The sequence below is a fragment of the Phascolarctos cinereus genome, unplaced genomic scaffold, assembly GCF_003287225.1.
Source record: "Phascolarctos cinereus isolate Bilbo 61053 unplaced genomic scaffold, phaCin_HiC Scaffold_4;HRSCAF=312, whole genome shotgun sequence".
Taxonomy (NCBI): Eukaryota; Metazoa; Chordata; class Mammalia; order Diprotodontia; family Phascolarctidae; genus Phascolarctos; species Phascolarctos cinereus.
Window position 1 is genome coordinate 618,943,340 of NW_027555847.1, and position 27,611 is coordinate 618,970,950.

General features: G+C 38.7%; 1 protein-coding gene across 2 annotated transcripts in view; it reads left to right on the forward strand.

The window, feature by feature from the left end:
• Positions 1-27,611, forward strand: part of COL14A1 (collagen type XIV alpha 1 chain) — a 246,208-nt gene that overhangs the window by 72,844 nt on the left and 145,753 nt on the right. For both annotated transcript variants that reach the window (XM_020964970.2, XM_020964971.2), the window contains 6 exons: positions 5,396-5,557; positions 7,551-7,702; positions 10,270-10,399; positions 16,174-16,319; positions 17,341-17,470; positions 21,839-21,978. In XM_020964970.2, the coding sequence (XP_020820629.1) occupies positions 5,396-5,557; positions 7,551-7,702; positions 10,270-10,399; positions 16,174-16,319; positions 17,341-17,470; positions 21,839-21,978 (860 nt within the window). The remainder of the gene's footprint in view (positions 1-5,395; positions 5,558-7,550; positions 7,703-10,269; positions 10,400-16,173; positions 16,320-17,340; positions 17,471-21,838; positions 21,979-27,611) is intronic.

Consider the following 27,611-nt stretch of genomic DNA (forward strand, 5'->3'; position numbering starts at 1 on the left):
ACAGTATTTCAGAAGCCTATACAATTTATCATCACTTCTCTTCCCTTTTATTGTTGTTATTGAGGCAGTGTGGGATAGTCGATGGAATACAAGGAAATATGAGTTCAGATCCTACCTTATTAGCTATATTTACCATGGGAAAGAAATTTGAGCCGTGGTTTCCTCATCTGTAAAACAGAGAGAGCTGACTTCTCAAGTTTGTTATGAGGATGAAATATGTTTGCAAAGATCAATTGTTCTTGTTAAAAAACACTTTAGTCACCCAGATTATTGTTGCATTATTAAGAGTTGATAATGCTCAGTCTGTGGTTGGTGCTTAATAAAAGTTTGTTGAATTGAATTGAAATGTAGTCATTTTCTTTGAATTAATAGACTTTTATTCAGGCCTTGCCTGTTCAAATCTCCTATCAGAACAAACTGCTTATTACCTAGGAATTAGTTGGATGGCTCAGGAGTTAGAGCGCTGGGCCTAGAATCAAGAAGACTCCTTTTATAGTTCAAATCTGGCTTCAGACATTTGCTATGTGTGTGACTGTGGGCAAGTCACTTATGCCTGTTTGCCTCAGTTTCCTCATCTGTAAAATGAGTTGCAGAAGGAGATGGTAAACCATTCCAGTATCTTTGCCAAGAAAAAGGGTCATGAAGAGTCAGACATGACTGAAAATGGCTAAAACAACAAAGGAATTATTTGTCCACTGCAAAGGGCTTTGTGTATTAGTATGTATATCCTAGGATTTCTTCCCATTATATTGATTCTTCTAGCCTTTCCTATTCAGGAAAAAGGCCTGAAACATCCCTCTGGATTATCCCTATTTTTTAAATATCAGATCAATGTCTGGTCCTGATTAATTAATCATTTAGTCAATATGTATTGGTTGAGCATCTATAAAGTGCCCAGCACTGACCTAGGTACTATAAGGGGTACAGAAGAAGCTTAAAAATATTATTACTGACTTCAAAGAGCATTCAATTTATCTAGGAAGATAGAACTATTATGCACAAAACAATTTCAGAACAATTACATGCTCCATTTTATAGTATTAAATGTGAAATGTAGCAGTAATATTGAGAATGCTTAGATCAGGGGTTCTTGGCCTCTTTTTTTGAGTCATGAACCCCTTTGGCAGGCTGGAAAAGCCTGTGAACTCCAGAAACAATGTTTTTAAATGCATAAAATGTATATGATTACAAAGTAATCAGTTATATTGAAATGGTCTACCTATCTATCTATCCATCCATCTGTATCTTTCTCTATCCATCCAATCATTTCTCTCTCTCTATTTATCAATCTATGAATCATCTATTTAATTTTCTATCCATCTATCACTGGTCTGCACAACGTATGGCCTGGGTGGCCACCTGAGGCCCACCAAAGGATTCAGGCAGCCCACAGCACATGTAGAGGATGTAAAAGAAAATTAAGATGTAGCCATGACCTGCTTAACCCACCTTCTACTAGTCACTACTGTTCCCATCATGTAACTTGGCAGGTGGGTTGCCACCACGCACTCGCTCCTGTTTGTCACGTGACCTGTGGCAACCAAACGTCTTTAGTCTGCCTTTAGCTACATTTACTTGGAAAGTGAGCTCCAGTCAAAAAAAGGTTAGCCTATTTTAATTTTGGCCCTTACCTACTGCCAACTTGTACAGGTCTGATCTATTATCCATCTATTCATCTAGCCATCTATGAACCATCCATCGATCCATCCATCCATGCCTTCTCTCTCTCTCTCTCTCTCTCTCTCTCTCTCTCTCTCTCTCTCTCTCTCTCTCTCTCTCTCTCTCTCTCTCTCTCTCTCTCTCTCTCTCTCTCTCTCTCTGTCTCTCTCTGTTTCTCTCTCTCTCTCTCTTTCTCTCTCTCTTCCCCCTCCCTCTCAAAGTTGACAGATCCCAGGTTAAGACCCCGTAACTTAGACCATTAACTGTATGTTGTCAATGACCACCCTTACTCTCCTCCATCCTTGCCTTCCCCCCACCCCAAGCCAGAGTATATAGCATACATGAAAAGGAATCATGTTAAATAAGGTTAGAAATGTAGGTATTTCTGGATTGTGCAGGGCCTTGAATGTGGAATCATAGAATCTCAGAGTTAGATGAGAATTTAGAGGTCACCTAGTCTGACCTGTGGCTACACAGTCAGTATCGCCAGTGCTTAGTACAGTGCCTGGCACATAGGAAGTGCTTTATAAATGTTTATTGACTGTGACTGGTTGAACAGGAGCACTCTCTACTAAATCTGTGGCACACACCTCTGCTTAAAGACTTCCGCTCAAGGGGAACCATCATTTCCAACGTAGCCCATTCCAGAAGGGCATAAGGTCCTTGAGCATAGGGACTATTTTGTTTTTTGTCTTTTTATCTTCAACACCTAGCACAAATGCCAGGCAAATGGCGGGTGATTAAAAAAAATACTTGTTCAATTGAATTGCTAAGGATTTAGAGGTACACATGACCTTAGAGGTCATATAGTCTAATCCTCTAATTTTCCAGGTGAGAAAACTTGTTTCAGCTTCATTTTATGTAATAGGGAGTCATTGGAGGGTTTTGAGCAGTGGAGTAACAGAAGGAGTGTAAACAAAGAAAGTGAATTAAAATTAATCTGACAAGACAGTGAAGTATGGTTCGGATGTGGAGAGAGAAGGACAGTTTTGTAATAATTATTTAATAATTAAAAAGAATGCCAATGAGAGCCAGTATTATAGGCTGGTGATGATGGTCATAGAGAGGAGAGAAGAATTGAAAGATATTACAGAGAGATAGAATTCACAAGACTTGACATCTATTCCCTTTATGGCCTATGACAAATGACTTCACTTTCTGGTCCTGTTTCCTCATCTGGAAAATGGTAGGAGCTAGACTGGATGATTTCTAAAGTTTCTTTTCAGCTATAAAATTGTGTGATACCATGATCTATGATTGGTGTCAGAGAGGGGGCCCAGTGGATGCAGCACTGGGCCTGGAGCCACAAAGACTCATCTTCATGAGTTCAAATCTGGCCTCAGACACTTGCTAGCTGTGTGATCCTGTGCAAGTCACTTCACCCTGTTTGCCTCAGTTTCCTCATCTGGAAAATGAGCTGGAGAAGGAAATGACAAACTGCTTCAGTATATCTGCCAAGAAAACCCCAAATAGGGTCATGGAGAGTCAGACTGAAATGACTGAATATCAACAGCAAAATGATCTATGATTGATTTAGTTTGGTTCAAGTTGGTTTTACAAGTTGGAAATCTAAGTAATTCAGGGCTGTTAGCTGGGCTAAACATTCTGTTTATAGATGAAAGCAATGAAAAAATATATAAGAAAAAGTAAGGATGTCATTCAATTTGGGACCTTTTTGCTGATGGACTTTTTTTCTGAGTTCTTTGGGTTTATGTCAAGCTCTAATGTCATTCCATCTCTGTAAAACTGTGGTTCTCTCTGTTCTTTTCTGTGTATTTACTCTTCTATAAAGTGAGGGACATGGATTAGGAGATTTCTAAAATCCCTTCTAGAACTAAGTCCTATGATCTGGTACTCCTATTACAGCCTGACTCAAGCCTTGTAAACATAAGGTCAAATACTATTCAGCATCCTACAATGGACTTGATTTGGAAAGAGAAAGCCTTTAGTATATTTTAGGATGTGGTTTCCGTGTGCCTCTCAGGCCCTGTAAGTTTTCATCAGAGCTATTGAAATTGGTATTTTCTGTACTAAGTTCACTGTTTGCACATGTATCCATTTAGTGGAATAATTAAAGCTAGTGTATGTGTGTGTGTGTATATATATATACCCAGACATATATTCACATATATGGAGTACAATTATTGTTAATAATTGTGTAATTTAGAGTCGAATGTTGAAATGCCTGGAGGCAAGAAATGCCTCAGCAATTGCTCTTGGTCCTTCTATTCTTTTATGCAATGAAGAAAATTCCCACAGAAGGGTTAAATCAACAAAGGTGTACTGAGTATATTTGCCATCTCTTCTCTGATCTTATTTTTAAAATGAATAGATGGTGTTTTAAAAACAAGCTATTTTTTTTCTTTCCTAAATGTAGCTAAGCATATAAATTAGTCAGATATAGTTTGAAATTTCTAGTTGAATATTGCCTTTTTCATAGTAACTATTCATTTCATAACCACGTTGAGCAAACTATTTTTGAAAATACAGTGAAAGCTTTGTTATCTTGTGTGTTGGGGGTGCAGGTTAGTTCGAGAATTCCAAATAACTAAGAAGAAATTCCTGTCCCCAGCACAGTTTATTTCTTTTTTTCTCTTATCTACTTCCTTTCATTTTCTCCCTAAGATCTATAAATGACAGAAAAAGCACTTATTTAAATAAAACCTTTGTAAGAGATTTTTGGAGCAAGAGTCTTTTTTTTTCTCTTGCAAAGTTAGGAACAATGAGCAGTAACACTGCTAACCTTAGCTAATCTCAGCCCATCTGCCCACTTTTATCCGGTTACCACAGGAAGGCCTGAGTCAATTTATATTGGACAACATAAAAGCACTGAATTCCTGAAGTTTTCTAGTTAATGAATTAGTAAAATGGTGAATAACACAGCTGCTGTACATGTCTTACAAGTTAGGAAAAGTGACCAAAGGCATACATCAAGGGAAGTAACATTTAGAAAGTTGAGAATTTACTTCATTAGATCATTGATTTAAAGTTGGAGGGGACCTGAGAAGCCATCTAGCTCACCCTCATCATTTTATAGATGAGACCACTGAAGATGAGTCCAAGTGACTTGCCCAAGGTCACACAGGTAGGAAGGGATGGATCTAGGATTCGTACTCGGATCTTTTGCCTCCAAGGCGAGCCACTCTCCATCACAGAACTTTGGATTCAGTCTCTGACAAAGCAGAAGAGGTTAGGATCACCAGGACACTTTCCTTTCGTTGTTACTTAGTCATTTTTCAATCATGTCTGGCTCTTTGTGACCCCTTTTGGGAGTTTTCTAGGCAAAGAGACTGTAGTGGTTTGCCATCTCCTTCTCCAGATCATTTTACAGATAGGAAACTGAGGCAAATGAGGTTAAGCGACTTAATCCTGGACTGTGCCCAGGGTCACGCAGCTAGTTAAGTGTCTGAGGCCAGATTTGAACTCAAGTCTTCCTAACTCCAGGGCCAGTAAGCTTTTCTACCACTGGACGAAATTAATCTTGGAAAACAATTAGGATCATTATCAGTCATTTAGCCTTTACTAAGTGGCTACTGTGTGCCAGGTACTTTACTAAGCACTGGCAATACATTAAAAGGCAAAAGACAGTCTATACTTTCAAGAGGAGCTTACAGATTACTATAATTTTTAAAAATTTTAATTACTGGTTAAGTTAGATCATGCCTGTTGATTCTACTATCTCACTCTTGAATTTTTATGAGATACTAATTTTTCTGATTTTTCTCTTCAATGCAAGGTGTGAAAAATGCAGATGTAGCTGAACTCCAGGAGATTGCTTCTGAGCCTGATAGTACTCACGTCTACAATGTGGCAGAGTTTGACCTGATGCACACAGTTGTGGAAGGCCTGACAAAGACAGTTTGCACCAGAGTTGAAGAGCAGGAAAAGGAAATCAAAGGTATAAAGTTAAACAAAGTATTTTTTAAGAAAGGGTTATTAATTTTGAACAACCAGTAAAATCTACTGTCAAACATGAAAATGTATAAGTTAACTCCCCTTTTTGGTGGATTCCTGAAGGAGATCTACGCCCTCAATCAATCAAAGCAGTTAAGCATTTATAAAGTGCCTACTATGTGCCAGGCAATGGTGATACAAAGACAAAAATGTAACAATTCCTGCCTTCAAGGGTCTATGTTACATCCTGTAAGAACTAAAATATAAAGAATGACAACAGAAAAAGCTGCATCTTGCCTTTTTTTTTTTTTAGGCTGCTTTAACCTCTGGATGTTTTTTTCACTGTTATATTTGTTGTAGCAAATTTACAGAAGGCTTTTCAGTGTTCCTGGGAGTTCATGGTACTGACAAAAAGCAGGTTTCTCTGGCTTATAGAGAGATATTGGCAAGATAGAAAAACCCATGTGATCTTTTCCTCAAAGCTGGCCCCTTTACTGATCTAAGAGACAACTTGGAGATAGGTTATGGGGAACCTCAACACCTATCTCTTCTCTACTTCACATTATCTGAAGTTCCAGTTCACTGGGCTTCCTGATTTGGACCCATTCTCTTAGGATTGTCAGCAAACTTGACCAAAAAAAAGTATGTGAGAGTTTTCTAAACTCTGTAGAAGCTCTCTAAGCTTGGAGGAATGAATTACCCATCCATAGGGCAGCCATCCTACATGGAACCACTCATTCTGCTTATACTCCTTATAGTCATCAATTATACGACATTCCAATAGAATGCAAGGTACTTTAGGGCTGGGACTGCTTCATATTTGTCTTTTAGATTGTCACAAAGTGCCTTGAGATTTGGAGGCATGAGTCACAGGACCTCAGCACTTTTGGGTTACAGAAATCTGACCAAATGGATAGATACTGGTATCACTGGAAGACTCAATGTTTCTTACAGTAGTTAGAGAGTCTTTAAATCAGCCCTCAAAAACATACTTGCACATTTCATTGTTCCCCAACCCAGACTCCATCTTTGCTATCGCTTTGTCCTATGAATACTTTCAGAAGGTTTTGTTTCTTAAGGAGTTTGATGACTTTCTGTATCATATGCTTCTGCAGCAGCTATCTAAATTCATTGAATTAAAAAGTCTAGACAATGGTGGGGAACCTCCAGCCTGGAGGTCGCATGTGGCCCTCTAGGTCCTCAAGGCCCTTTAACTGAATCCAAACTTCATGAAGAAGGTGCAAGTTCCCTACCTCTTGTCTAGACTTTTAGTAAAAGACAAATCCCCATGTTTCAAGGTGAGTTCAGTTACCATCAGTATAGATTGAGAGACTGATCCTTGAAATGTTCTTTGTAAGTAAAAGATGATCATCAAAGTGAATTTTGATTGACTAGGAAACGGTGAATACAGAAATGTGTTGAACAGCCTCAATAATTAATAGAAAATGAAATTAACACAGTGAAACAATTGAAACTATAGTCCAGATCTTGGTTCTAGAAGATGAATGATAAAATATACATCCCTTGTCTTGGCATAAAGGTTGAGGGACTATTGGTGAGTAATGTTGCTTATGCTCTCAGATGTGGTTGCTTTCAGTTGGTTTTATATAACTGTTTTTCTTTGTTACAAGGAAGAGCTCTAGGGGAGCAGGGCATGTTGAGAACTGATTGCAGTATAAAACACAATCAGTGCCAGTAAAAGTTTTTTTAAAAAGAAAAAATTGCTTACATCTAACTTATTTCTCCTTCAGCACAGCAAAGATAATTTAGCACTTATCATGTGCCAGCCACTGGTTGAGTGCTAGGAATACAGCACAGGACCTGGCACATAGTAGGTGTTTAATAAATGCATGTTGACTTGATTTTTCTAGAGGAAACCTATTTTCAATAGTCATGTCTTATTAGAACTGTTTCTAACTTTGCCTTGATTCAGCAGAACTATATAGGAAATACTCATTTTGAGGATCTTGTTTCTTTTTGTTATTCCTTCCATTTAGGCTCACTTGTAACTGACATTGGAGCTCCTACAGATTTAGTCACATCTGAAGTCACTGCCAGAAGTTTTAGAGTTACCTGGACTCCTGCACCGGGAAAAGTAGAAAAATACAGAATTGTATATTATCCTACAAGAGGTGGAAAACCAGAGGAGGTAATGAGGGTGACAAATTTCCTAACTGAAGGTGTTAAATCTATACTTAGTAGACAAATATCCAGTTAGGGTGACAGTGAGGGAGATTAGATGTCAGGGTTTGGAGTTTGGGGGCTTTTTTCTTGTGCAAGTCCAGGAATCAATGCTCTTTTTTTGCCATGTGAGTAGACAAGTAAGGGATTTCATTCTCCTAGATTATATACCTCTTCAGGGCAAGAAATGGGATTTTGTTTGTTTTGGCTTTTCTTCTCCTCCCCAGTGCTGAGCACATTGCCTGACATATAATAAGTGTTTAATACATGTTTGTTGACTGATTGGCTGACTCTTTGAATCAATCAATCAACAAATATTTATTAAGCACTCACAGTATACTAGGCACAGTGCTAGGCCACTTGGGATACAAAGTTGAGAGAGCCCCTGCTTTCAAAGATTTTTCATTCTACTAGTATATATAGTAATCTACTTACTTGGTACTTTTCACAAGCCCTTTGTAAAGAGCAGCTACTTAAAAAGGTGATTAATAAAGGTTTATCATCTCCATTTTGAATTAGTTAATTGCCTAGACATTTTTATCAATAGAATGCTGGGTCTGGAGTCAAGAAGACCTGAGCTCAACTTTGTCCTCAAACACTAGTTGTAGGGCAGCTAGGTGGCAGAGTGGATGGGGTGCTAGACTAGGAATCAGGAAGACTCATCTTCATGAATTCAAAACTGTTCTCAACACTTACTAGCTATGTGACCATGGGCAAATTACTTAACCCCCTCAGTTCCTCATCTGTAAAATGAGCTGGAGAAGGAAATGGCAAACCACAAAAAACAAACAAACAAAAAGATTTAGGGTCTTGATTAACCAGTTCAAAAGTGAAAAGTTAAATGGAAATTCTTAAGTTGTTTAGCTAATTAGCTGGCCTAGCCCACTCCTGTCACAATCTTCACGAACCATCCCCTAATTGTATCACTTAGACAACTTTCTGAAACTGTTCACTAATCCTACCTTGAGCTCTCTGCCTTCTGTAAAAATTTCTTTGCCTTTAAAACATTTTAACTAGTTAGTTTACTAAAAGCCTATTCAAATGCAGGATTGTAGCATGGAGGCACCCTTATGTTCTCAAAGGCTATACCGGTTAAGTGAAGGCACTGTCTACCCTACCAAGCTAGAAAGTCTTTGAGTAGGGGCCCAAAGTTGGACCATTTTGTCTCTTCCCTACGGATCAGCCTAGCCTATTTCAGATAGGCTTATTGCCAGAGTAGCCAGAGAGTAATGAATGTTTTAGCCAGAACATTTCTTGAAGACCATCTACTGATGGCATAGGGGTTGTGATCTGTTTTGGTGCAGGGAGTGTCCCTGCTGATGAAATCACAGATCACTCCAATTCCCTCATTTTACAGATGAGGAATCTGAGGTCTAGAGAGGGGTTGGCCAAGTCATACAGATACCAAATGACAGAATTATGATTTGTGTTTAGGTCCTCTAACAATAAGTCTTTATACTCTTTCCAAAGGACAACCCTGAGCTATTACAGGAATCCTTTTTTAAACTTGAGGACTAATTATTCTTATTTTGAGCTTTTTTTCTGCTTTGGGAGTGGTTCTTTGAGGTTTTTTCCCTTAATGAAATGAGTGCTCCTATTTATGTGGCCACATAGTCCATCCAAATCCAAGACTTGGAATTCCCTGGACATGGCAGGAGAGCAGTGTGATGCAGAAGCAGCTGGGCTCCAGATTCTCTAAGGTTTGGCAAAGAAGGGGCAGTCCACATACTGCCAGACCATTGCATGCTCCTAGCTTCCTATTCACAATACAAAGATTTGTCAAATAATCTGGTTATTTTAAAAATAAATACCCTTCTCCTTTTGTTCTAGCCCCTGACTGACCTCAGCATGTTTTACAATCCTCCATTTTTATGGCAGGATTTTACAAGTGGATTTTTTTTCCCTACATGTCAGATAAGCAGATTATAGTTTTTAAGTCATCAGGACCTCATAAAATGAAATCCTTTCAAATTATTTTCTATTTTTTCCTTAACCAATAAGCCCCTAGAAGACTTGATCAAGCTGTACGTTGCAAAATGTACATTTACAATGGAGTGGAAATGATTCGTATTATCATTGGTTTGTGAGTTGCATAAACTGCTCAGCATAAGTGAATGCGTCCCTTGAGGGAGAGATGTGCCAGTTTGTGCTACAAACTGGGGAGGCTGTACTGTCAGGGTGGTAGAGGATGTGTGGCAGATGGCAGAAGACATCTAAGGACATCGTCTTCGTGTCTTGTAGCTGTCTGCATTTACTCCTGCGGGTGAGATCACATTGGTTTACTGACCCAACTTCTGGTGACATTTGAAAACAGATTAATTTCTTTTTTTGTTTTTGTTTTTGTTTTGTTTTGTTTTTTGCTAGGCAGTGGGGTTAAGTGACTTGCCGAGGGTCATACAGCTAGTGTCAAGTGTCTGAGGCCAGATTTGAACTCAGGTCCTCCTGACTCCAGAGTCAGTGCTCTATCCATTGCACCACCTAGCTGTCCCAATAGATTCATTTGTTATCTCATTCTTTGGATTCTTCAATAAACAGGTGGTAGTTGATGGGACTGAATCTACCGCAGTGCTGAAGAGTCTGATGTCTTTAACAGAGTATCAGATAGCAGTGTTTGCAATATATAGTACCACTGCCAGTGAAGGACTTCGGGGAACTGAGATGACACGTATGTATCCCGACCCTTCTCTGTACAACATTTTCCAAGCTGGAGCTCTTTGTGGCTTGATTCGATGGAGCCTTTGCTGATGCTGTTCTCCCATGCCTGGAATGCCTGTCTTCCTTGCTTCTGCTGCTTGGAATCTTTAGTTTCCTTCAAGCCTCAATAATAATTGCTAGCATTTCCATAGGGCTTTACATATTATCTCATTGATCCTCACAAAAACTCTTTGAGGAAGGTGCTATTATTATCCTAATTCTATGGATGGGGAAACTGAGGCTGAGAGAAGTTAATTACCCAGAAATGTTTTTATCCTCGGCTAGATTTAGTGACTTGATTAACCAGTTCAATAATAATCCAATTCCGTAAGAATTTAATGGGTGCCTGCTATGTAACAGGGGCAGTTAGGTGACACAGTGGATACAGCACTGGGCTTGGAGTCCGAAAGACCAGAGTTCAAATTTGACCTCAGACACTTACTAACCAGGTGACCCTGGGCAAGTCACTTAACCCCTGCTGCATACAACTGGAGAAAGAAATGGCAAACCACTCTAGTATCTTTGCCAAAAACAAAACAAACAAACAAAAACAAAAAACAAAAAACCCCTGATGGATAGTTGATCCTGTACAGGGTCATGAAGAGTTAGACATGACTGAACAACTGAGCAACAATGTGACAGGCACATAGTAGAAAAGTTAAAGGCACCTTTTTCCAGTCATGTGGTTAGTGTCTGGGGCAGGATTTGAACTCAGGACTTTTGGACTCTAAGTACAATACTCTATGCACCGTACATCCTAATGGCCTCCACTCAGATTCTACCTCCTAAAGAAAAGCTTTAATGATTCTTTTTCTTAGTGCTCTCTAGCACTTAGCATGACAGTGCCTGGCACATAGCAGGGGCTTAATAGATGCTTGTTGACTTTCTTATTCATTAAGTCACATTTAAAATGTTGTATCCCTCTCTGCCCCCATTAGAATGTAAGTTCTACAAAGGAAGCCCTTCACCCTTTTTTTCAATTTTTTTTTTTATTTCCAACCTCAGAGAGATAACATGGCATAGGGCAGAAGTATCATACTTGTAGCCTGCTGGTTTTTTGTAACCCACAAAGATCAAAACCAGGTTAAAATGTAATTGGGAAATGTTTAACAAAATAAGTAAAATTATACTGCAACATAGATAATGCTAATTTTTGGTTTTTTAAGTCAATATGCTGCCCATGTGAGTTTGATATCACTGGTTCAGTGGACCTGTCCGCTTTCAAAATCAAGGAGATCTGAGTTCAAGTTATACACTTCTGATACATACTGATTGTGTGACCCTGGTCAAGTCATTGAACCTAGAGGTGCCCTAGGCAACTCTCTAAGACTCTTAAGTTACAGAAAAATTGTAGAGCTGCATCAGGAATGTCAGTCTACACTGGACGTTTCCTACACCAATGAAGTCATAGATCTGGACCAAAAAAAACCCCTCAGTGCTTGTTGGATTGAATTGAATTGAATTTGCTATTCAGTCACAGCAATAATCATATAATTCACTGGAAGGTCAAATACTGAAACTGAAGCTTAAATACTTTTACCACATGATGAAAAAACAGGACTCATTGGAAAAGACCCCTAGTGTTGGGAAAGATTGAAGGCAAAGGGAAAAGGGACAGAGGATGAGATAAATAGATAGTGTTATGGAAACAATGAACATGAGCTTGGACAGACGTGGGAGATAGTGGAGGATAGAAGGGCCTGACATGCCATGGCCCATGGGGTCGTGGAGAGTCAGACACAACTAAACAGCTGAACAACAACACCTCAGTGCTGGTCAGACCATAACTGGCTTAGTGGATTCAGTTCAGGGCACCAGATCTGAGAAAGACCATTGACAAACTAGAACATGTTCAAAGGAGTGTGACCAGGAAAGTGAGAGGCCTAAAGGCATTGCATATGTAGAAGGGCTGAAGGAACTGGAGATGTTTGGCTTGAAGAAAGGAGTACCAGGAAGAAACTTGATAGCTGTCTTCAAGGATTTGAAGGGCTGTCATCTAGAAGAGAAGGCAGGTTTGGTCAGTATTACTTCAGAGGCCAGAACTAGGGCCCATCATTAGAAGTTACACAAAAAGCATATTTTAGCTTTATTTAAGGGAAGGTTTCCCAATAATTAGGGCTGTCTCTGCAAAGTAACAATAGAATGGAATAAGCTGTATCACAATGCAGTGAACTCCCCTATCACTGAGAGTTTTCAAGCTGAGGTTTTATTAGTCAGTCAATCAATAAACATCTATTAAGTGCCTACTCTATGCCAGGCACTAGGCTAAGTGCTTGGGATTAAAAAAAAGAGAGAGACAAAAAGCAATCCCTGCCCTCATGGAGCTGGTAATCTATATATGATTGCCTCTCAAGGATGTTCTAAAGGACATTCCTTTGCTGGGTGGGAGAGATTGGCTTATGTGATTTCCAGGGTCTTTGCCAACTTTAAATTTCCTAGTCATAACTCAATCTTTTATGTTTTCATCTGAGGTCAGGGTTAATCAGAGACAAAATTTTAAAGTTTGTCTCCAAAGTCTAGATGGTGCGGTGAATAGAACACCAGCCCTGGAGTCAGAGGATGTGAATTCAAATCTGACTTTAGACATTTACTAGCTGTGTAATCCTGGGCAAGTCAGTTAGCCCTATTTGCCTCAGTTTTCTCATCTGTAAAATGATATGTAAAATGAAGGAACTGGCAAACCACTCTAGGATCTTTGCCAAGAAAGTCCCAAATAGGGTCACAAAGAATTGGACACAGCTGAAAACAATTGAACACCAGCACCACTACAAAGTCCCACTCTTACCTCCATGTCCTCTTTAACACCTTTTCTCATCTCCACCTTCAGCCACCCTACTCTTCTCCATTTGTCTGGGACACCCCACTATAAGCCCTCTATCTATACTTGCCCTCCAAGACCTGGTTCTAAAATTATATCTTCCTTATCCAAACTTTCCCATTGGTCTCATTCTTTGAGGGAGATACTTTAAGCCACTTGGCTGGAAAAGATATGATTACCTAATTCATGCTAATGTGTTAACAGCTTATAATAGTTTAATGCTTACTTCTCCTAGAGATACTTATAAAACCCAGTAATACTCCATCCATAGCTTTCCAGCAGCATCCAGTGCAATCTGTAGACCTGTAATTTCTGAATTAAAAACTCTTGCTCAACTGTGGATACTATGAAGGAATGACTGTCGGGATGGCAGAATTTCAGACATTATCAATAGACTGGGGCGAGATGTAGAGAGGGAGAAAGTATTCCTAGCACCCCTCAAATCTTAGCATAAAATCCTAGATTTAGAGATTGAAGGGACCTTAGAGGTCACTGAGCCAAATCCCCTGAAAAAAACTGAGGCCCAGAGAAGTTAAGTAACTAGTCCAGGTTCACACAGCTACTTTTGAGATAGGATTCAAACCTAGATCTTTCTGTTGCCAAGACTAGTGTGCCGTCCACTACACCAAGCTGCCACGTAGATGGCTGTCTACCCAACTGCTGGATATGCCTACGGTTATATTATTCTAAAGGCTATTGCACTACTCTCTTCAATGAATCCCCAGACAAAAAAGTGTGTGAATATGTGTCTGTGTCTGAATAGAAATATATCTGTGCACTTTCACACTGTGGTAGGGAATTGTTGGCAATGGGAAGAGAATAGAGTGCTTAATTGAAACAATATGGATGATGACAGTAGAACTAATGCAATTCCCTTAAGTTGGAATTCTGCCAGGAATAAAGGCCTAAAATTTACCTCTGCCGCTTCTATAAGATGCAGTCAAAACCATTTTTGGTGAATGTAAGAAATTAAAACCTATGTCTATGGTTTCATACTTCTTCCTATAAAGAAATTTATACTATCATACTTGAGCTTTGGATTACATCTGATTCATTCAACATCTGTCTGAATTTTCCCTGAGGTTCCCTGACCAAATCTCAGAGAAGTATCTATTGGTATAGATCTGTGACTCTATATAGAATCCTTTTTCACCTGAAGTATGAATTTACTCCCTCCTTTCATTTCAAATGAGAAAACTTGTGCTCAGGATGTCTTGACTTCTTTTAGCCTTACCTAGTAGGTTGCTGGGGCCTATAAAGGAGGCAAGCATCCACAGCCTAGTCCAACTTTCAGTCCACTCACAATCACAAATAAGCACACACACATACACACAAACTCTCAGTTATTCTCCCTCCTCTCATTGCTGTGGTTACCACCACCTCACTCTTTGCCTTCTATTCTCCTGGTCAAGAGGAGAATGAAAAAACTCCTTGATGTTTTTTATGAAATACCAAGCACATATTAGTGCTATATATAACAAACACATTTTGGTGTTTTGTATATACACACATATATGTATATACACATGCCCCCATATATATGGAGCTATTTAACTAATAGATACATATATAGCACTTTTTGATATGCACAACATTTTATTTTGCAGCTTTCTAATGGAGGGAGGAACAATTATTATCTCTATTGTACAGGGGAGTAATTGAAGCCCTGAATGGCTAAGTGCCCTGCCCAGCTATTAAGTGTCTTAGGCAAGATCTGAACTTGGGTCTTCCTGCCTCCAGTTGCAGCAGCCCATGGACTGTTCCACTTAGCTGCCTCTGCAAAGGTCCTGAAGAAGGGTAATGTTATGAATGAATGGAAAGCTACCTGGCTTTCTCTGTAATCCCTTAAACTGGACATCTTCTGAACTCTGGCCTTGATGACAACGGTCAGTTCTAAATAGACAATATCTACTAAAGAGCGGTACTTTGGGAGCATCTGCTTCTGTTTCCTGTAGGTAGTGGTTCATCTCTTTTGTTCAGAAGTGATTTATTTTTTATTCCATTTTAAAGTGAAAAGTGTTTCAGCTTCCTTGGGAAGACCAAGCTTCGATAACTCAAGAAAGTAACCAAAAAACTGAGTCTCACCTCAAATTAATGGTACAGAAGTTTTTTTAAAAAAGGAGGATATTGTTCACCTGACAAGTGTCCAGAGAGTATAGTCATTTCTCTGTCTCTGCAAAGGATGCCCTCTCCCCCTTACCCCATGCCAGAATATGCACTATCCTCATCTCCACATTTTAGAATAATCCCTAATCTCTATGTAAAACTAGGATGATAATAGCACCTTATTTACAATAGCGCAATGCTTTACCAGGCATTAGAGGAGCACATAAGATCTTGTGGGTGAAATGCTTTACAAACCTGAATGCATGAATTAAACATTATTGTTGCTATTTGTTTCCTTCAAAACTCAGCCCAAGCACTATCTCAAGAGGCTTCTCCAGATCCTATAAGCACTATTGTTTTCCTCCCCAAATGACCTCCCATCTATTTTGCACATACTTTTGTGTACATGTTTTCTCCCTTGCTGGGATGTAAGCTCCCTGAGGGCAAGAGGACTGTTTCATTTTTGTCTTTATATCACCAGAACCTAGCATGATGCTTGGCATAAGTAGGTGTTCAATAAATGCTGATTGATTGCATTGCATTGGGAATAGATTATCCATGCCAGTGAGGTCACAGATAGAACTATGAGAGAAATATGAGTCAGTCCTATGATATAGGAGTACAAGATTCACTGTCTGCCCTTGAAGAGCTTGCAATATTTGTGGGAAAAGAAGTATTCAGAAGGCAGATTAGGAAAAAAATTGGGGAAAAAAAAGTTGTTTAGCTAAATGAAAAATCCTGCAAAATTGGTCACACCACTACTTAATTAAAGGAGGCTTACATTTCTACATAACTCCAAAGCCTTCCAATTTCCATTGCAGTTGCTTTGCCCATGGCATCGGATCTTGAACTGTATGACGTGACAGAGAACAGTCTGAGGGCCAGATGGAATGCGGTGCCTGGTGCATCAGGATACATGATCCTCTATGCTCCTCTCACTGAAGGCCTGGCTGGGGATGAGAAAGAGGTAACGCCCTTGGAATCTACTCCTTGAAGCCCTGACCTACAAAGTTACATTTTGAGGGGCCTTCACTTTTTATTCTTTAGAAGTCATTTGTTTTTGTATGTAAAGGTAAGATTCACAAGACCCCAAGAGAGAACAAAGAGTCTGCCTTGGGAGATGTGACTGCCAAAGCCACTTTCCAGATGGGGAGCTTCCCTTAGTGTCTCGCTCCTGGTCTTGGCTCTCTTAAGTAGCCTCTCTGTCTGGTCCTAAGCTTGGCTGCCGAAGTTTTTCGGGTTAAAAGAATGTGCAGGTCAGCCGGAGGGGGAGGGCAGCACCCATGTCCTCAGTTTTGGTTGTTTGCTTCCAATTTGGATATCCTTGTCACGTGAATTACTGGGCAGGAAAAAAGAAAACAACAACAACTTAGAAATGGTTTCAGGGTACAACTGACTGGACGACTGACTGCCAGTTAATTTGGGAGACTTTCTGCTTTTACTGCACTTTGTGGTTTGTTCTGAAACTAGGAGTGTTGACAAGTGTGACCCAGTGAATGGGTCTGCAGCAAACCTCTGCTTCCCCTCCCTCCAAATTCCACTAAACTGAAACACCTGCTTTGGTGTCTTGTGCACATTCGAAAGGACCTAAAATCCATTTAGTCTGGATGCTTCTTACTTTAGAGTCAAGTAGGACACCATGACCAGGTGAGCCAAGCCCCTTCCAGAGGTGGGTTAAGAGAAAAAAATGCATCAACAGAATGGTGAAAAGCACGCTCCTGATGGCCTCCTTCAGCCCACTTGGCTGGAGACTGTATTCTTTGCTTGTCCACCCACACTATTTTTGGGACCACGTGGCTTATGCTTCATTCTGGCCATGTTGTTATTTCTCCAGTTTTCCTCCCCACCCCCAACCTTGTGTAAAATTGAAAAATGACCAAATGAATTACAGATTTATCAAAAGGCCACTCTTGGCTTTTCCATTGCATGTTGCCAGCCATTCATAATGAAAGGTGGCATATGAGCTAATCACAATGTGTTCTTTTCAGATGAAAATTGGAGACACCCTCACAGATATTCAGATAAAAGGATTGTTGCCAAATACCGAATACACGGTGACAGTATATGCCATGTTTGGAGAGGAAGCGAGTGACCCTGTTACAGGGCAGGACATGACATGTAAGTAACACTTTCATACAGATCAAATGTTACACTAACATCCCAAATAAATGCCTGAGTGCTGCTGACATTTCTTTTTTAATTTTTTTTTAAATTTTTAGGCAATTAGGGTTAAGTGACTTGCCCAGGGCCACACAGCTAGTACATGTCAAATGTCTGGTCTGAGGCTGGATTTGAACTCAGGTCCTCCTGACTTCAGGGCCAGTGCTCAATCTACTGCACCACCTAGCTGCCTCTTTTTCTTTTATTTATTTATTTGTTTGTTTGTTTGTTTATTTGTTTGTTTTACTGCTGATATTTCTTATTGAAATACATAGCTTCAGGTTTGCAAATCTTTATATTCCCTAGAATTTATTAAATGTCATGTGTCCTATATCTGAGAGGAAAAAAGAATGCTTCTAGGCAGTCAAGTCAAGCAATTAAGTGCTTACTATGTGCCTGGTACTATACTTAGCACTGGAGATGTGTGAAAGGTGAAAAATGGCTCCTCCCTCAAAAAAGCTTATAGTCTAGTACGGAAAACAAGATGGAATTAATTAGGTACATAAAAGATATAGAAAGAAGAGCTAAAGATTATCTGAAAGGGAAAGGCTTTAGAAGTGGAAGAAAGTAGGGAAATCCTCCTGTAGAATTTGGGATTTGAAGTGAATCTAAAAGGAAGCCAGAGAAGCTAAGAAGTGGAGGTGACGGGGCCGAGCATTCTAGGCATGGGACCTAACCAGTTGAAAGGTATGGAGGTGGGAGATATGAGCAGCTGTAAGTCAGCAAAGATAGCTGGATCATAGAGTGGCAATGAAGGGTAATTAGAAATATCCAAGCCTGATTTAATAGCTAGGCTTCTCTAGATGGAGAGCTATAAATTTCTTAAGGTATTTACCTAAACCTAAAAGCTAAACCAGGAAAAATATTCAAGTTGTTGATCCCTGGTTTTGTAGGTTGATACTAAAGTTTATTTATTCCCCCATCCTTCATGCCAGAGTTCATTATCTGGGTGGGGCTGTGGCTAGAGGGCTAGGCCTGGAATCAGGAAGACTTGAATTCAGATCTAGTTCCAAAGACTTACTAGCCATGTGACCCTGGGCAAGTTACTTAACCTCTGCCTCAGTTTTCTCATCTGTGAAATGGACAACCTCTCAGGGTTGTTATGAGGACCAAATGAGATAATAATTATAAAGCACTTAGCACAGTGCCTGGCACATTTTTGTTTTGTCGTTCCCTTTGTGACCCCATTTGGGATTTTCTTGGGAAAGATAATGAAGTGATTTGCCATTTCCTTCTCCAGCTCATTTTATAGATGAGGAAACTGAGGCAAACCGAGTTAAGTGACTTGCCCAGACTATCTGAGGCTGGATTTGAACTCATAAAGCTGAATCTTCCCGATTCCAAGCCCTGTGCTCTGTCCACTGCACCATCTAGTTGTGTACTTGGCACATATTAAGGGCTGCAGAAATGTTAGTTTCATTATTATTAATAATGTCATTATTAGCAAGTCATTTATTCTCCCTGGACCTCAGTTTCCTCATCTGATAGGGTTGGACTAGATGTCCTCTGAGGTTCCTTCTAATTCTTGAGCTGTGGTTATTATCACTAGTTCTTGGAATAGTGAAATATTGATTAATTACACACTTTTGGCTAACCTAGTGATCTTATAAAAAAAAACCGCGCACATTGTAGGGAGTAAACATTTTGTTGCAGAACAGGATGTGACCAAAAGGTTGCCATTTATTTACTTGTGTACTTTTATTTTATTTATGTGCCATTTATTTATTTGCTCTTTTCCCAACATAACATCTGCTTATGAGCCTTCATAATGGCAGGAAAGTGACCCTGGGTTTTTGAAGGCTAAGCTAGTGTGACTTAAGTTCTGGCAGGTTCTCCCCAGCTGGAAAGAGTGTGGGAAGCCATGACATTGGACTTTACGTGTCTGCTGCCCAAGGTCCAGTCTAGCTAAATTAAGGGAACTCCTCAGTCAGTCAGTCAATGCCTACTGTATGCCAAGCACTTTGCCAAGATGCAGGAATACCAGAAGAAGCAAAGGAAAGTCCCTCCACACAAGGGGTTCATAGTCTACTGGCAAGCTTACAGTCTAATGCCATCTGTATGGGGGTGATGAGGAGGGTAAATAGCACACCCATTCAATCCCAGCTTCCTGCATTATTGGATTACCATGTACAGATGGACAGTCAGAATGGTGTGATTGCTAGGGAGCTGTCCTCCAAGGTAGAAAGACTTGCTTTCCATCCTTGTACACATACTGCTTGTTTGATCCTTGATGGGTTGTATCCCATTTGGTGCAGGGCCATTGACTAACTGCATTAGTGGAGGGAACTTCCTCACTGTAACTCTGGCCCCCTTGCTGCTCCTCATATATGACTCTCCATCTCCCTGTTCAAGGCATTTTCACTGACTGACCCCCATTCCAGAAATCATCTCCCTTATCTCTGTCCCCCAGCTTTCTTCAAGTCTCCCCTAAAATCTCATCTTGTATAGGAAGCCTTTTCAGATCCCCCTTAAAGTTAGTGCTTTCCCTCTGTTGATTTGTACCGTATACGGCTTGTTTGTGCAAGGTTGTTTGCATTCCATCTCCCCCATTAGACTATAAGCTTGAAATCAGCAAGTGAAGTTTTGTTGGGTTTTATTTGTTTCTTACTGTCTTTTTGACCTTTCTTTGTATTCAGGATGTTTAGCATAATGCTTGGCACATAGCAAGCACTTGCTTACTATAAATGACTATTATTAACATGACTATAATTGCTTGATGATAAATGCTTGTTGACTTGACTCACTAGGAATTGGCTAGGTCTAATGTAAATTCACAAATGAAACATTTAGTACTGATGGAAGGAAATTCGATATCTTCTATCATCAGTACCATAGTTCTGTCTTAGAGGATATTGTGATTCATATTGAGGAACTTGGGAAAGCAAAAGAATGAAATGAAGTGGACAGAATGCTGAATCTGGAATCAAAAGACTAGGGTTCAAATCCTGGTTCTTCTACTTACTACTAGTGTAACTGGTGTACTAATGTACAGGCAAGACATTTGAACTCTCTGCCCTCAGTTTCCTCATTTGTAAAATGAGAGGGTTGGACCAGATAACCTCTAAGGTCCCTTCTAGCTCTGAATCTATGACCCTATGTTCTTCCAATATAAATCAGTCCTGCTTTTTCTAGCTGGTATTCTATTGGTATGGTCTTTGGTAGCTAACATTTATATAGTACTTTAAGACTTGAAAAGTGTTTTATATATGTTATTTATTGGATACTTAGAACAACCCCAGGAGGTAATTTTTTTTTTTTATTATATATTACCAATGAGGAAACTGGGGCTGAGAGATGTACCTAGAGTCACATAGCTGGTAAATATCTGAAACAGGATTAGAACTCAGGTCTATCCTGGTTGCATGTCCAGTGCTCGATCCACTATGCCAGCTAGCTGCCTGCTATTCTTTTATTACTGAATCTTCGCAAAGCCCTCGAGCTAACTTTCTCTGGATATATTCCAGGTCTATTACTTTTTTTTTTTTTGTGGTAAGGTAGCCAGAATAGGACATAGTAGTCCAGATGTTGATGCATATAGTCAAGTCAGCAAACATTAAGTCAAGACATCACCCTCATGATGGCATTGGTCCTCTTGGAGAAGGAAGGACAAACAACCATGTGACAGGCATGGTGCTAAGTGGTGGCAGTACAAATGTAGGCCAAAAGAAAAAACACTCCTTGCCTTTAAGGAGCTTCTAATCCAAGGGGGAAAACAATAGAGGCTGGAGGGAGGAGGTGCCTGTGTGGACAGTCAAGGGTGGAGACCAGAGAGGAATATACAGCACAGTTAGGATTCCCAGCCAAGGAAGGCTACTATTTCATGTTACAGAATACATGTCTTTGTTACCTAAGGGAATGTATGACAATTAATGATTAAAAGAAAGGTTGTTCAAGTTTGATAATATCAACCCATGTCAGATGTAATGACTAAAGATCAGAATAAAGCCAGCATTGTTACTGATGGACGAGAATTTCAGGAAGCATGAGCATCTCTGCCCTGCAAAATGGAAATGGAAAACCCACATTTCCTTGTTGAAAGCCTTTTTATTTTAAATATGCATGATTTATTACACTTAATAATCCTCTCTAAGGTAGGTTCCAGTTTTGTTTTGTTAGTACAAATCTTGAATTTGTTTTTTTAATGTTTCAGTAACATGTCAGCCCCTCCAGGGGCCAATAATATTAAATAATTTAAGTGATTACTTTTCATAAATGAAAGGAGGTTTTGGAAGTTACACTTCTTCCTTATTTTTTTTTTAACATGTTGAGTTTTTGTTTGTTCATCTGTTTTTAACATTTTTCTCTCCTCTTCTGTTTACTCCAAAGTGCCTTTAAGTCCACCAAGAAATCTGAGAATTTCTAACGTTGGTGCAAACAGTGCTCGAATAACATGGGATCCTATTTCAAAAAATGTCAACAGTTACCTCATTTCATATTCCAAGGCTAGTGGAACTGAAACCAATGAGGTGAGCTGTGGAATTATGATGGTAGCTTTGAAAGAACTTTATTTTCATGTTCTCATTGGAGTTTTAAATGCATATTAAGATGTACTCCTTATCCTGGACAAGACTAAATTTAAAAGAATCCATAGAAAAACATCCAGATTGCAGAATGAGGGATTTAAGTCAGGTGTGAAAAGAAATACTATGGAATAGAAATTAACTGTAGTCTTAATTACTGTGGAAGATGGATACATTATTTGGCACATAGTATGCACTCAATAAATATTTGTTAATTAAATGTTTATAGAACCTTATCCTCTTGGAATTATAGTCAGTCAATCAATCAGGCAACAAATATTTATTAAGTGCCTCCCATATGTTAGTCACTGTGCTAAGCGCTAGGGATGCAGAAAAGGGCAAAAAAACAGCTCCTTGCTCTCCTACGTTCTATTGGGGGAGACAACATGTAGCCAACCATGTATAAAATACGTACAAAATAAATTACAGGAGTGATTTTTTTTAAAACTTTGCATCTCTCCTAGCAACTAGCACAGTACTATATACATGTGATAAGTTATTAATAATGATTTTTAAAGAACTGTTATTTACATGGAACTTTATGGTTTGCCAAGCACACTTCATATATTATCTCATTTGGTCCTAATGTGAGGTTAATACTTTAGGTATTGTGTTACCCATTTTACAGAGGAGAAAACTGAGGCTCAGAGAAGTTGTGACTTGTCTATGGGCACATAACTAGTAGGTATGGGACATGGGATTTGTATCCAGTTTTCACCTGATTTCAGGTGCAATTTTTTTTCCCCCAATATACCACTCTTTCTCTTTGTAAATCAAATTACTGCTTACTAAGTGTAATTGAAGATGAATTCTTTTAAAAACAGGATGGATGCCTGGTGAGATTTTCCTCTCATCAGTCCTGGTTCAGGCAGATAAGTTTAAAAGGGAGACATAGGTGAGGTTGATTGTTTTCCTTTCTTTTTACCTATAGACATGATTTCCCCCTTTATAATAAAACTCAAACAAGCACTTTTCACACACTTCTCGTAGTGTGCAGTTATTTCAAGTATGGTTTTAGGAAAGATGTATTAATATTCAACTTACTTGGCACTGCCTAGAAAACCACCTTAGAGAAACTGGTTCTATATGTGATATTCAGTTGTCTGAGCTAACAGCTAGATACAGCAACAGAGTTAATGTGAAACAGTAAATAATGGGGTATTTACTCATTTATATGGCATCATTAATTTTCCAGATAGCTAAAACATACCCCTTAAATTGCTAAAACTTTGTAAAAATGTTAACCATTTTGGAGGCAAATCTTTCTAAAATTCATTATATGGACTCCTGACTAATAGAGTATGTTCCTACTCTCATTGTTTGTCCTTCAGAGGACCAATGACATCGGTGATGCCTTGACTTGTGAATGAACTAGATTTAAGTAAGGCAGAGTTGTACAAAGTTGTCAGCTTCATTTTCTCTCCCAGAGTCCAGTGGCAAAACAAAAATCTTACCTTAAATGGTGCCAGACTCATGCTGTTCAAATTCATGTATTTGCTTTTTATGTTTTATTTTTTTCTCCTTCATCACTTTTGGATATTCTGTTTTAAATTCCTGTAGCTTCAACTGTCTCTTGCATCTGCTGCTTCTAGTTTGCTATGGTTTGCAAAAAGATAACCGAAGTTTATAACTATTTGTAAAGTAAGAATAAATAAGCTCCAGGGGGCAGCTAGGTGGCACAGTGGATAGAGCACCGACCTTGGAGTCAGGAGGACCTGAGTTCAAATCCAGCCTCAGACACATAACACTTACTAGCCATGTGACTCTGAGCAAGTCACTTAACCCTCATGCAAAACAAAACAAAACAAAAACAAACCAAAAAAAAACACTAAATAAGCTCTGACTTATGGTTAGAATTAGAGGTCTCCTGTAAATTCGATTCATCCTGACCTTTGTAAAATCTTTTGACTGTTCAATAATTTTTTTTGACTTGTATTTTTATTCTTAGCCACATTTGGCAAAATTGAGTTTTCTATATAACTAACATCTAGATAAATATGGTTTTACTTGGCTTTGGAATTATTTCTTGGTGGGCAGATATACCTTCAAAAGTACTTACATTTTGCTTAAAATAATATTTATGCATTTTTCCACTTTGAGAGTACATGCCTGCTGGGCAGTAGTTTCCCCCAGAAAGCAGGCTAGAAACATGTGAAAATGGATATGGAATCTTTAAAAATTACTATTTAATCTGCTAAATTGATAATCCAGACTTGTCTTTAAAAGTTTCTTGATGCATATGTATAACCTTTCTCTAAGCACTTGTAGAAATTTTTAGTATTGAAAACCAAAGAGAAAGTAGAAAAGATTCATTTAAATGAGTCTCTATATTATTTACAGAAAGCTATTTATTTGGAGTGTCCCCTTGGAAACAATACTTGGTTAATTTAGGACTACTTTAAATGAACCATTACTTACTTTTCATCTAGTTAATATTTATATAAAATAGAAAACTATATAATGATCAGAATTAAATATGTTCTAAACCTAAATACCACTATTTAAATTGCAGTATGGAGAAATTGAAGCTGTGTTATAACAATAACAATAATTATAGTGTTTCTATAGCACTTTCAGATTTGCGCCACACTTTATTTTCTCATTTGATCCTCACAACAATTCTGGGAAGTAAATGCTATTATTATCCCTGTTTTAAGGTATGGCAAACTGAGGCAGAGAGAGGTTAAATAAACTGCCCAGAGTCACACAGCTAGGGGGTATCTGGGGCTGGATTTGAACTCAAGTTTTTCCTCACTCCAGGTCCAGTGCTATATCTACTGTGCCACCTAGCTAGCGGTAAAAGTCATCCACAAAGCTGATGAGAATGCAGTTTAGCCCTTCTGAATGCTGTTCAAAGGCTCAATATATGTTTCCTCCCTAAATTCCTTTAAAATTGGGCTTTCTACTTTTTCTGTCACAAACTATATTCTTAAAATGGCTTCATAACAGTGAATTATTTTGTTGCCAGTTAGTATCAATTTCCCAAATTCTTCTTCTAAGCCTTAGAACTAGGATAAAACAAAAACTAAAAGCCAAAAGCATTCTTGACCAATACAATTGATACATATGTATTATTTCTGGATGGAATGAAATTATTTTAATCCTGAAATTATATAATAGTATTGTCTGTTCAGTGTTATAAGTAAAAGCTGCATGTGATGGAGCCCATCCTATAAATCAAATGAATTATAGGTTTGAAGAAGATCTACCCATCAAACATGCTGAGGGGATATCCTCAAGATCTCTTCAAATTACATGGAAACCAATGGAACTCAGAGTCTGAGAGCCCATCTGCTATTCCTCACTCTCACTAAATGGTAGCTGGCCCATCTTCTTTATCCAGTCATACATCTGTTTTGGGTCACTTCTGGCGCATGGGTCTTTGTTGGTCAGAAGATCATAGATGTAGCACTGGGAAGAACCGTAGAGTCCAATTCCCACCATTTTACAAATGAGGAAGCTAAGACACAGAATGGCTAATTGAAGAGTGTCGAAAGCAGGATTCCAAATAGTGTGTGCCTGACTCCAAGTCCAGTGGAGTCGATGACTTATTATCCATGCCTATGCCATGCGGTCTCAACAGACATATGCTATAGTCTATTTATTCTTACCTACATATCTATATATAAAATGAAGACATGTGGGATAAACATATGATTCATCATCTGTTTTTTTAGTTGCCACATTATATTATTGATTCATTTGAGCTTCCAATCCACTAAAACCCTAAAGTCTTTTTCCAGAACAATTATTGTTTATACATGCTTCCTCTATTTTCTACTTATGACATGCATTGATTGTTTGTAACCAAACACAAGATTTTACTTTTATCCCTGTTGAATTTTATCTGATTAGATTTGGCTCAACTCTAGCCTGTCAAAATCCTTTTGGATCCTTACTCTGTCATCCAGTGAGTTAGCTATGCCTCTTGGGGTAAAGTCATTTATAAATTTAATGCGCATACTCCCTATGTATTTATCAAAATCATTGGTAAAGATGTTTAGAAACATGAGGCCAAAAACAGATCCCTGTGGTCTTCCTGCCACACTGACTTTGAGCCATTAACAAACCCTCTTTGAGTTCAATCATCCAACCAACTCCCTGATTATATTACCATTTAATTAAGGGGCTCTTCACCCTTTTTTTGTCTTATAGGCCTTCTTTGGCAGTCTGATAAAACCCATAAAACCCTTCCCAGAATAATATTTTATATGATAAAATAAAACTCATAGGATTACAGAGGAAATTGTTATAAATGTTTTTTAAGTTCTAGAGTACTAGGTTAGAAACCCCTGGTTTTTGTCCATGTCTCTCCATTTTATCCAGGAAAAGAGGGTGATATATTTTATCAAAAATTTTGGTAAAGTCCAAGCAAACAATCCATAACATTCCCTTCCTCATCTGTTAGTTTAGTAATCCTGTCATCTTGTCCAAAAAAAAAGGAACTGGGGTTAGTTTGGCATGACCTCTTTTTGATGAAGCCCTAGTGGCCCTTTATAATCACTAATTCCTTTTCTAGATGTTAGCCAACCATTTCTTTAATGATTCATTCTAGATTTCCCCCAAGAATTATTAAAGTCAAGCCCATTGGCCTCGAGTCTTTATAGGCTGTGGTGATTTCTGGGCTCTTTTGGCTTCCTTGTGGCAATTGATTTACATCAGTTAAACCTCCTCAGAAAATAGTTATTGTCTGTCTCAATAATCTAGTGTTTTATCCTTGTCCCATTTTTTTTGGCATTAGCAATTTATGTCAGGTTGAAGGTTTTTCAGTTAAGCACCATATCCTCTCACTTTTATTTTTTCTTCTAATTTAGTATTGCTTTTGATCTTTGTTCTAACAAATCAGTGATCTGAATGTACACAGATAACGATGTATATTATTGAAAATGACTGCCGAATTAGTAACTAGTCATTTCCTGTCTATTAAAATATAGGCAGCTTCATTGTGTGTGTGTGTATGTTTGTGTTTGTGTGCGGTGTTTGGTACTCATGCTAGACAATGCCTTCCAACCTCTCCTTGAAGAAAATATTCATCATCTATAGCTGTAAGCAGGAGTGTTCAAGGAAATGTTTAACAACTGGCTCTCTGGAAAAAAAATGTACATACCCAACACACATTAAGTTTAATCTGCGTTATTAACATTTTCTTCATCACTATCTTAAGTCTAGAACCAGGGTGGGGAACCTGTGGCCTCGAGGCCACCTGTGGACCTCTAGTTCCTCGAGTGAGACCCTTTGACTGAATCCAAACTTCACCAAACAAATCCTCTTAGTAAAAGGAAGGGATTTCTAAGTAGGAGGCAGTTAGGTGGCATCATAGATAGAGCAACGGACCTAGAATCAGGAAGATCTGAGTTCAGATTTGGCCTTTGATATTCTGTATATGATCCTAGGCAAGTCATTTAACCTATCTCAGCCTCAGTTGCCTTATCTGTAAAGTGAGGATAATCATAATATCTCTCTTTTATGGTTGTTGTGAGGATCTAATGGGGTATAGTACACATAAAGCACTTTGCATACCTTGAAGCACTGTGTAAATGCTAGCTATCATTATTGCTAGCTAAATGATCACAGGCAAA